The sequence below is a fragment of the Mus pahari genome, chromosome 1, assembly GCF_900095145.1.
Source record: "Mus pahari chromosome 1, PAHARI_EIJ_v1.1, whole genome shotgun sequence".
NCBI classification, from domain to species: Eukaryota; Metazoa; Chordata; class Mammalia; order Rodentia; family Muridae; genus Mus; species Mus pahari.
In genome coordinates, this window is record NC_034590.1 from 73682057 (window position 1) to 73694072 (window position 12016).

Sequence of the window (12016 nt, forward strand, 5' to 3'; positions counted from 1 at the left end):
ATCAAACTGGCTATGTACTATACTATTGTGACAACTGATTCATTTCACACTATCATTAAGAACTGTACTTTTTTGACTAATACCTACTTATTAGTGAGTACATACCATTTACCTTTTTAAAAATTATTTTAATTATTTCCATTCCAAATGTTGTCCCCTTTCCCAGTTCCCCCTCCCAGAGTTCTCCATCCTCTCCTCCTCCCCCATTCTTCAGAGAGGGTGCGTCTCCACCCACCCATGCACTCCAACCTACCCATCTACCTCCCACCTCATATCCTCACCCCAGCATTCCCCTTCCTTGAGACATCAAGTCTCTATATGATTGGTATTTTATTGTGTAAATAAACCACAATTCTGTATCCATTCTTTGGTTGAGGGACATCTCGGTTGTTTCCAGCTTTTGGCTATTACAGATGAGGCTGCTATAAGCATAGTAGAGCATGTGTCCTGGTGGTATGGTGGGACATCTTTTGGGTCTTTTAAGGCATGTTTCAGTGAATAGAAAATATCAGTCACATATAGTAATCCTATTAGTTAAAAATGGATTAACAAAGAAGCAAAATTTAAATGTTATTGACTTTTTGGCTTCCTTGAAGCTAGAAGCATACATATTTCCTTTGGCCTGAGGCTCTATTATAGCTTGGAATGACTCCAGTCTTTAAATTGTAACATTTCATTAACTATGAAATAAAAAGAAAAGGTTTGAATGCTTGTTATAATAGCAGTTATCATGATACTAATATATGTGTTTCGATAAATTTTGTGTATGATGTAAGCAGGCTTTAATTCACTTACCATAATCCTGAATTTTTCTTTCATTTTCTTTTTTGTTCTCCTTCCTTCCTCTTTCTTTCTTTCTTTCTTTCTTTCTTTCTTTCTTTCTTTCTTTCTTTCTTTCTTTCTTTCTTCCTTTCTTTCCCTATGGTTACTATCCTTACCATGTTTCATCATGCCTGCATGAACAGGAACAAAATTAATCTTCCTGGCTGGATTATGGGGTGATAATTTAATGTTCAGTTTTAGTGTAAAATTTCTAGAAAGCTACTGAGTGGTTTGATAATTACAAACTCATTCCATCTCCCTTTCCACTATTCCCCAAAGCTCAGAAGAAATGTAATTGTTTTCTCTCAACTTTCTACAATTTCCTATGGTCTTGTTTCTTCACCCTACATCTCCCTTATGCCTGCCTACTCTCACCAGATGTCACTGAAAGAGGTTACTTTGTCTTCACATAAATTATCAGCAATAAGAGAAGTGAACACACATAAGCTTAGAGATGTTATACAAACAGTCAAATAGCTGCATTTGCTTTCTGAGATACTTAATGTGGACAAAATCAAATATAAGCTCTTTTGGCAAGATCAAGGTACTATGTAAATGGCTTTCCCCAGATGAATTCTCAGGCATCTCTACAACTCATCGCAAGCCTGATAAAGTTGGATGACAGCTCATTAAAAGTATATCACAGCACATATTTTAGCAGCACTTTCTTGCTTTGGAAATGTCACCAAAAGGAAAGAAAAAGGTGGTGCACTGAAGCTCAACCTGACACATAGGGCGTTTGTGCACTTTACATCAAATACTCATTTGTGATCTCATTTGTTTCTTTGCATTAGATAACTTTTTAGAGCAAACAGAAAGCAAACACTCATATAAAGTCTTGCATGAGATTTTAAATATAATCTACTTAAAAATTGAAATTAATTACATCATTTCCCCATTCCCTTTAAGGTAACAAACTCAGGAAGAACCAAAGCAAGAAAACCCGAATCCTTCATAATTTCTCAGTACTTTCTGAGATAATTAAAATTGCCTTTGAGCCTCTATTATATTTCTGGCCTTAATCCACTTTTTTTAAATGAAAGCTTTAATTTTAATTTAGTAACCATAGCAAATGTTTTCTAAGCACTTCCATTTTGTATCACTTGGCATAGTTGTGAAAAAAAACACTCACATTAGTCTCATTTGATATTTGTTTGTGTATGGATCTGAGGCATAAATAGGACAGAAAAATAGGATGGGAGAATGGCAGGTGTGTGTGTGTGTGTGTGTGTGTGTATGTATGTATGTATGTATGTATGTATGTATGTGTTTGAGTGTGTGTGTGTGTGTGTGTATGTGTAAGGCAGAATCTAAAATATGATGCATATGACTGGATTCCAGAAAGCTAATATGAGCAAAGATGGGGTCAGACATAGGCTAGACAGACAACTTTCCTATGGAAACCTTAAGCTTTGTGTTCAAGTGGTAGAAAACAACAGAAAGGTTAAACAGCAGGGAAAGCTCACAAATACACTGCAGTCTGAAAAGTCATTGTCACTCTTTGGATAACTGATTCAGAAACAATAGGCTGAACACAAACAGAATGACTAAGCAACTTTCTCATCATTTTGAATACATGTCAGCTGAGGCTCTGTATAAAGAGAGAAGATAAGCAAGCCTTCATAGACACATAGAATGTATACTTTGGAGATTCTGTAAAGCCTAGAGAATTGGAATCCATTTCTCTCTGTTCCACATATGCATAAATATTGATGTGGCTTATGGGTCTGACTGGTACTCTTGCATCCAAGCCAGCTGCTGCAATAAAAAAGATGCTCAAGTTCCCATGGACTCTTCCCTATTCTTTCGTTGTTACCTGGAATTAGTATCATGTTGCCTTTGAACCCTTAGACTTGAGTAATAATTGCCTTATACTTCTAGGCTTCTTCAACCCATGAAATTCTTGTTCTCTCCTCTCATGGTCATCTTTCTACTTTCATGCTCCTCCCCCGTACACGAATTTAAATCTAGGTTCTGCCTATGAGAGAAAACATGTTACTTATATGTTTGAATCTGACTTATTTTAAAACAATGATCTCTAGGCCCTTGATTTTCCTGCAAATGTCAGAGTCTCATTTTTCTTTATAGCTGAATAAAATTCTACTATTCATATATGCATGTTTTCATTAATCAATTATTTAGTCAACAGAAATCCAAGCTTTTCCCAATTTTTTAGCTTAGTGATAGTGTAGCAACAATCATGGCCTTGTAAATATGTCTATAGTATGTTAAAAAAGAGTTTTCAGTGAATATAGGCAAGATGACATAGCTGGGTCCTATGATAGTGACAGCTGTAGTTCTTTGAGGAACCTCCTTGCTGATTTCCACAGTAGCTATAACATGTTGCATTTGCCCCAGTATTGCATAAAGGTTCCTTTCCCGATATTCCTTTAAAAAAAATTCTCTCATACATTACATCTGGGCTCCTAGTTTCCCCTTCGTCCTTTCCTCCCAGTGTCCCTCTGCTCTCTCCCACAGATCCACTCCTCCATTTTCTACAGGGGGAAAAAACAAAACAAAACAAAACAAAACAAAACAAAAACAAAACAAAAAACCCAAAATGACAGGCCTCCCAAAGATATCAACCAAACATGGCTTAACAAGTTGCAGTAAGATTAGTCACAAAGTCTCATGTCAAGGCTGGAGCTGGCAACTGGCAACCCAGTAGGAGATAAAAGGCCCCGTCAGCAGGAAAAAGCATTAGAGACACCATTCACTTCCACAGTTAGGAGACCAAGGTACACAACTATGATGTACATGCAGAGAACCTAGCTCAGACCAATACAGGGTTCATGTTTGTTTCCTCAGTCTCTGTGAGCCCCTATGAACACTGCTTCATTGATTTTTGTGGGTAATGTTCTTCGGTGTCCTCAACCCCTCTGGGTCCTACAATCCTCCTGCACCCTCCTTTTTGTGGTTCCCCTGCATCAGCCTAATGTTTGGCTGTGGGTTTCAGGATCTGTTTCCATCAGTTCCTGGATGATGTCTCTCTGATGACAGTTAGGCTAAGCGATGATCCTTGAGCATGGCAGAATATCACTGACTTTGGCAGAATATCACTGACTTTTTTTTTTTTTTCCGACAGTCATGTTTGGTTCTATCCTGAATCTCAGGACTGTCCTTCCTCTGGTTCCTGGTCATTCAGACAGTGTCAGGTATGAGCTCCCTCTTGTGGCCTGGGCCTCAAGTTGGGATTCTAGCTAGTATTTGACTGTTTCTTTTCTTGGTCACCATCTGACTGGCAGAAGATTGAACCTGAAGGTAGTTTTCATTTGTGTTTCTCTGATGGTTAAGGATAAAGAACCCTGGCAGACATTAACGTGACATTTGTGCTGATTTTGAGAACTGTCTGCTTATCTCATTAGCTCATTATGATTTTGGAGGAATGTTTACTATTTGCACTTCTTCATATATTCTGCATGTTAGTCTCTGTGTGATGTGTAGTTTGTAATATTTTTACTGTCTCAAAACTCTAGAAATCATTTAGTTTGCTGTACAGAAGCTTTTTAACTTCATGTAATCATGTTTGTTAATATATAGGAATATTTCTATATAGGAATACTTCTTATACCAGTGGAGTCTTTTTCAGAACAGTTTATGCCTCTACCTTGCTGTTTTGCTTTTTTTTTTTCTGTATTTTCCTCTACCAGTTTCCACATTTCAGATTTTATATTTTTTTATTCATTTTGAGTTATTATTTTTCAGAAGCAGTGAATTTATTTTCATTTTTTCCTATGTGGATAGCCTGATATAACAGCCGGTTTCTGTTGTATTGTACTGAGCAGCCCCTCCTCTAACATCTTTGACTTGTCTTATTTCTGTGGATTTCACAAGAGCAAAGTTTTCCTACTTTTTGTGTGCTTACAATTTTAGAACAGTGCATGGCATAAAAGAATAACAGTGAGCATTTAATAAACAGTTGATGGAGCTCCGCAGGGCAGGTAGGTCCCAAGTCAGCTGGGCTCTGTGGGTGTCCCAGCTGGTGTGGGTATTTGGACAGAGTCTTAACTCTGTCCTGGAGGGGTGGGGTTACCAACCCACAGCCAAAATTTCTGACCCAGAATTTTTCCTGTTTAAAAAAACTACAGGGACAAAAATGGAGGCGACTGAAGGAAAGGCAGTCTAACAACTGCCCCAACTTGGGATCTATCTCATGGGGTGTGGGGGGGTGGGGCACCAAGGCCTGACACTATCACTAATGCTATGATGTGCTTACAGACAGGAGCCTAGCATGGCTGTCTTCTGAGAGGTCCTACTAGCAGCTGACTGAGACATATGCAGATACTCACACCCAACCATTGAATTGAAGTCAGGGACTCCTATGGTTAGGGGAAGGATTAAAGAGGCTGAAGACCCATAGTCTCAATGGATCCCAGGGAGCTCCTAGAGACTGAGCTACCAATCAGTCCGCGTACAGGGGCTTGTCCAAAGCCCCCAGCACATATATAGCAGAGGACTTCCTGGTCTGGCCTAAGTGGGAGATGATGAACCTAATTCTCCAGAGACTTAAGGTCCCAGGAAAGGGGGAGGCCTGTTGAGGGGGAGCACCCCCTCAGAGGCAAGGGGGGAGGAGGAATGGGATGAGGAACTATGGGAGGAAGGACTGGGTAGGGGACAACAGCTAGGATGTAAATAAATAAAATTATTAAAAACAGTTTAACTCCACTAAGTTTAGAAGAATGTGTGTTTTCATTATCTCAAGGCCTATTTCAGATAAGGCCTATGATTTTAAAATTCATATTCTCTCATGAATATTGGACACATCACACTTATATTCTTCTACAGAATTGTATCCACAATATCTTCTTGATGCATCCTGGAAATCCGTAATAATCAGATTACAAGAAAAACTGGATAGAGAACCACTATTGAGTTATCAGCCATAATACCATTAAATGCATTATTTTAATTTTTGGCCATGTTTATGTTTATTGTACAGAAGAGTGTATGTTTACTAATCCTTTAATTTCTATTACCCCGTGCAAAGGAAAAAAAAACCATAGTAATATGAATATGTTGATTTTGCTTCAGATTGATAACAATAACATGTATTGAATTCTTTTTCCTTTTTTCTTTTTTCTTTTATTAGATATTTTCTTTATTTATATTTCAAATGTTATCCCCTTTCCTCGTTTCCCCTCTGAAAGTCTCCTATCCCCTCCCCTCCCCTCTCCCCCTGCTCCCCAACCCATCCATTCCTGCTTCCTGGCTTTGGCATTGCCCTACACTGGTGCATAGAACCTTCACAGGACCAAGGGCCTCCTTCCATTGATCACCGACAAGGCCATCCTCTGCTACATATGAGGATTCTTAATGAGTCATTGTTCATTATATAAACTATTATGAAGATTTTTAACGAACCATTAAGAAACAAATCAAGAACCTCTACTCTAAGATTTCTTTCATTTTACTTGATTGTCTCTTCTAGAGCCAGAGTTCCACTTCATTTATCAAATAAATAAATATCCTGGATTCCCAAAGCTTTCTTTCTTTTCTTTTCTTTTTTTTTTTTGTTTTTTTCGAGACAGGGTTTCTCTATGTAGCCCTGGCTGTCCTGGAACTCACTTTGTAGACCAGGCTGGCCTCGAACTCAGAAATCCGCCTGCCTCTGCCTCCCAAGTGCTGGGATTAAAGGCGTGGGCTACCATGCCCGGCTCCCAAAACTTTCTTTTGACTATTACTTGTCTGAACCATTTATCCTTATCATGTATATCCCATATTGTCTCTGAACACAACAAGCTAAGTATTTTTGAAAAGGCTATGAAACTGAAAACCCAAGACGTGGATTCATGGTGATGCACACTTTACTCCTTGCCATGGAGGATCTGCCCTGGGAACATTCAGTAGTGTGTGTAACACAGAGTGTGGTGTCTAGGATGTGGGAATCATAGACCAAAATATCAACTCTGATCCATGTTAGATGTGTGGCCTGAATGTCTCTAGACTTTCATTTAATCAACAGTGTACATTTTAATTTCATTGTAAATAGTTACACAGTTTGCTGGGCTGTTCTGAAGGACAGGCAGAGAATGCTTTGTGAGCCATTTGAGAAAACCTAGCACAAAACTATCAGGAAATGTCAATTACTTTGAGCAATAGTTTTATTTCTTCATCATTACAAATTACATTTCCCTGGTTAGAATATAAAGCACAGCATAGCATATTTTAACAGAAAACATCTAAGTATTCATTAAACCTTGCTAAATAAATTAAAAACTTGAAAACACGCACATCTAATGGGGAATCTCCAACCATGTTTTTGGAGCATGAAAATCACAGCAGGATTTTCAAAAGTTAAGAAAACTCTGTGTTCATTTTGCAAAGAGCAAACTAAGAATAGCCTTTCTGATTTGCTTTGTTTTCACACTGTAGATGATGGGGTTGAGCACAGGGGGTAGAAGAAGGTAAACATTGGCCATCATTGTATGAACTACCTTGGGCGCTGACCGACCATAGCGATGCACCAGAGACAGGCTAAACATTGGGATGTAGAACACTGCAACTGCTGCAATGTGGGACACACAGGTGCTGAAGGCCTTGTGTCGTTCTTCAGAGGAGGCAATACTGAAGACAGAGCGAATGATCAGTATGTAAGATAAGACAATGCATGGAGTATCTATCCCTGTGGTCAGAATGAGATCAACTAGCCCACAGATGCTATTCGCCCGAGTGTCTGAACATGCTAACTTAATCACATCTGGATGATAACAGTAGGAGTGGGAGAGGGTATTCCTTTTACAAAAAGAGACAGGTTTAAGGAGCAGAAGTAATGGGACTATTAATAGTAGAGCACGCATTATCACTAGGAAACCCATCTGAATGATTCTAGAATTAGTAAGAATCATGGTATATCTAAGAGGGTTGCATATTGCTACATAACGATCAAAAGCCATAGCCACTAGCACCCCAGATTCTATAAATGTGAATCCATGGAGAAAAAACATCTGAACAATGCATATATCTAGACTGATTTCATTTGCCTGAAACCACAGGATTCTCAAGGTGGTTGACATTGTAGAAAGAGTCAAACCCAGGTCAGTGGCAGAGAGCACAGAGAGGAAATAGTACATAGGCTCATGCAGACTATGCTGGGTCACAATGATGAAGAGGATCATGCTGTTGCCAGAGAGGGCGATGGCATAAAGACAACAGAAAGGGATGGAGATCCAGCCATAAGCAGACTCTAGGCCAGGAATGCCAGTCAGCAAGAAGGATGGTAATTTCGATGTGAAGTTGCTTAGGAATTCTGTGTTGTCATGAATATGTAGCATTTGCCTTTACAGTGCTCACTTCCTAAGAAGTAACAAATTATACTGTTATAGAAAGTATTTAGACAATTTTCTGATTAGAAAAAAAAATACTCCAGAAAATAAATTCTGTTGTCTAGGAAACTAAAATTTATTACTCTAACATTTATAATTAGATATTTAGAATAGATTTTTAAATGTTAAACCAAGTAAATATTTTCATCTAAGTGTGCATATATATTTATTTTTATATTTCTAGATTTTAAGTTTCACCAGATTATATGAATAAACAGTCATTTCTAAGAATGCAAAAATAATAGGAATGTTTCAATGCAGGAGAGTCACTAGAATACAGGAAACAAGCACAAATTTATTTTTAATTAGTCAGGTTTAAAGTGATCAAGAGAAGCCTACTTAAGGATGTCCATGTGTTTGGAATGGACCTTCAGGTGTGACTCTCTAGACATAGATTTCTAGGAATACTCTTTTAAATCCCACAAAACAGGTAAACAGCCAAGGAGAGTAGGTTATTAAAAGAAAATAATGAAGACAAAGTATTGTGGAAGTTTAGGAGAATCTGAATGGTTTATGAGAACCATGAAAGAGGAGATACTCTGGTATCCTCCTGTGTATATGTTGGTAACAGTGCTGAACTGCTTGAGCACTGTTGAGTAGAGTTGGCTAACTCTAGCAAATGTTGAAACATTCAAAAGAAGTTCAGAGTAGTTGTTGATTGTGGAAAAGCCAGGTGCCCTCGCTGACACTGAAACTGCCAACCACTGGGGGTATATTAGGGAATGGATGTGGAAATTGTGGTGGTTCTATCGTTTGTTTCATTTTCAGAAACTTAGCAGTTAAGGAAAAGACAGAGATTGTGACTAATATAGGCTGTAAGAGGTATGGGGGTGCTTTGAAACGGGAAGAATTTTGATAAATATACAAATTTGTAAACTGTGATTATAGATACAGTAATAATCATGAATTTTAGATAATGAATGAGAGTATTTAGTTGATATGTAAATGTTTGAAAGCATCATGTGATTGAGATCAGCACAGGAGAGTAATTAGTTCTCAGAAATATGAGGTGAAATATTTTTATTGACACTAGGTTAAAAATTAAATAGTAGGAACATTCCTTACCCTGTTAAAGTTTTCAGTCAAATTTAGCAAGAATTTCCTTTAGGCTAATAAATATCTTCTAATGTATTTTTAATTAACCATTTTTCATGCTATTTTCATCTTTTGTTAAATCTTAAATTTCATGAGTTTCAATTCTATCTGAGAGGAATTAGTGCAATATACACCTAGAAACTGATATTATATGGATGCCAAGATAGGGTATACTAAATGATTACCAGTATTTTCTATAAACCTATTTGAATAGTTATGTGTAGGCAATAAACATATACAAAGACAGCACAGTGAGCATCGTTATCAATCTTACCAGGGCCCCGTGGAAACAGGAACTTTCTATGTCTTTGTTAGCAGAGACAGAGCAGACTATCATGCTGGGACCTATGGACTTTTTAGTAAGTTTTAACTGAACTGTGGGATTATATGCAAGATGTGAATTTCTCTGGGGGAAACTGGCAAAGAACAAGCAACATATTGTAAAATGTAAGGTATCACCATTAAATCCCCAAAGGTTTTAAGCTAATAACTCAAATAAACAGTGGTCCTCCAGAGTCTTGAATGATAAACAAAGGAAACTGAAGAATTCACACACAGTTTTCTCTCCATAGTGATGTGCTGTTTCTTATGCATTTTGTCATACTTACTGTGAGTTCTTAAGGGTATTGTTGGGTCTACAAAAAATCTAATTTCCTGTAGTTATTCATTATCACCTCTGGCTCAACAATATTTCCACACTTCTGTGATGATCTCAGAGTCTTGTGAGAAAGGATGCTATCAAGATATCCCATTTATGACTTAGTATTCTGTAATCTCTTATTCTCTGAATGTGGACAAATTTTGGGTTTCTTTTAATTTCAGTCTAATGCAAGAATTGATGGATGCCCTAACCTATGAGTATAGTGATAATGATTAGCAGTCATTTTAATACTATGCCCACTAGTAGAATAATATTGGGTTCTCTCCTATAGCATATTTAGCCACAGGTTCTTGGCCCCAATAATGCTGCCAGGCATGAGTTCTATCTAGTGGAGGGGACCTTACATAGGATCAGAAAGCAGTCACTTACTCCCGTAACATTGAACCACTATTGCATCAGTGGGCATAGCTCTCAAGGTATCATTGTTGTTGCTCATAAAGTGTACAGAAGAGTAAGATTGTGCCTAGAATCTTCTAGTTCAATGAAAGCTAGCCAGGAAGAATAAAGTATTAAGATCAGCACTCATTGATTTCTCTGTTCCCTGACTCAGATATGTGGTGTCATCAGCAATAGAGTGTGATAGGCAATAAGTGTAAAAAACTGTGGAGCAAAATGTGGTACTTTAATACCTGTAAACAAGGTGTGAGATCAAGTCCTCATGGACACTTTACACACCCCAGACATTTCTCACTTTGTGTAAAACTTCTATTTATTTTGATGTTTTGTGTTTTTGATTAAAGAATAAGAATAAAATAGAAGAGTCACTGACTCTGAGGGCAAATTATGACCATTAATTCATTCATATGTTTATGCTTTTAAACTGTATATACACATATGAACAAAAGCACCCAGTTCACAAAGACATACAAATTATAAGGCATATATATATTAAAAACAATTGTGGAATTACATCCTTGAGGGACAGTTTTTCTCTTAGAAAGTTAAAGTCACAACAGGCTCCAGTGCAAGAGTACCCTACTGTCCAGCCTCTAGGCCTTCACTTACTGTTAGCCATATAATTAAGAAAAATTATTTATAAACATTTCCCCAGTCTGTTTCCTGGGTAAATTGGTTGCTACAATGCCTTGTTGGCAAATATCAACTGATCCTGGGATGGAGATAGGACCTGATTGACTCGTTCATTTTATCTGTTATCCTAAGGGAGGAATGAGAAAGAAATGGACACTCTCACTCTTTGTGGTCACAAGTGGATATGATAAGGAAATAATCTTTAGTAGAGTGGGCTAGCTATCAATAGAGCATTAGAAAATATATTTTTTTAAAAAATGGAGGTTAACACTCCAGGAATCTGTGTGTGCTCATTATTGTTCAATCACAGTGACAAATTTCTAAAGGAAAAAAAACCTTAAGAGAGGGATTGGTTCTTACTCAGAAAGTCCCATTGTTGAGGACCTTGAGTGAGCCTAAAATATGGCAGGAGCATTTGGTGGAGAATAGCATCTTACCAACTGGTGAATGGGAAGTAGAAAGGGAAAAGACAGGAAGGGATCAAGGAAGAATACTAGCTACAAGGACAGGATCCCAGTGACTGACTTAGCCAGCCACGTTTTACATGTAAAGTATTACTACTAACTGGAGAACAGGCCTTGGACACATGAGCCTGTGAGAAACATCTCATATTTAAATTAAACCTGGAAGGGGTGATCTTTAATTGACTGAGCTAGGACTATAGGTTTTTAGTTTGACATCCACAGAAAACCATTTAGTGTAGAGACTATCCTTATTGTTTATTGTATGCTAATTTGCTTGCTGATTACTATGGGCCAACTGAATGGTAGTTTGTTTCATTATAATACTATAAAATTAGTATACTGTGTTGTCTTAAAATTAGTAGAAATGGTAGAAGAAATGAGTAATTCTCCAAAATGAAACAGCCAGATTTAAATTATCTGTCTTCCTAATGTAACATATTTACAATGGATGATTTGTGTGTGTGTGTGGGGGGGGGCGGGCAATAGTATGCAAGGCAGGACTATTTGTATTTCCACTTTTTTTTTTTGATAACTTTTTTTTTCTTATTATTTTCTTTATTTACATTTCAAATGCTATCCCAAAAGTTTCCCATACCCCTCCCCCCACCTCTGTTCCCCTACCC

At 37.6% G+C, this 12016-nt stretch overlaps 1 protein-coding gene across 1 annotated transcript; it reads right to left on the reverse strand.

Annotated features, from left to right (window-relative positions):
- Window positions 1-7133: 7133 nt before the first annotated feature.
- On the reverse strand, window positions 7134-9597 carry LOC110333409 (olfactory receptor 51F1-like). The gene is made up of 2 exons (XM_021215006.2): window positions 9514-9597; window positions 7134-8115 (listed from the first exon to the last, which is right to left on the reverse strand). Exon 2 carries the CDS (start codon window positions 8091-8093, stop codon window positions 7134-7136), a length of 960 nt encoding a protein of 319 aa, XP_021070665.1. The 5' UTR covers window positions 8094-8115; window positions 9514-9597.
- Window positions 9598-12016: the final 2419 nt, after the last annotated feature.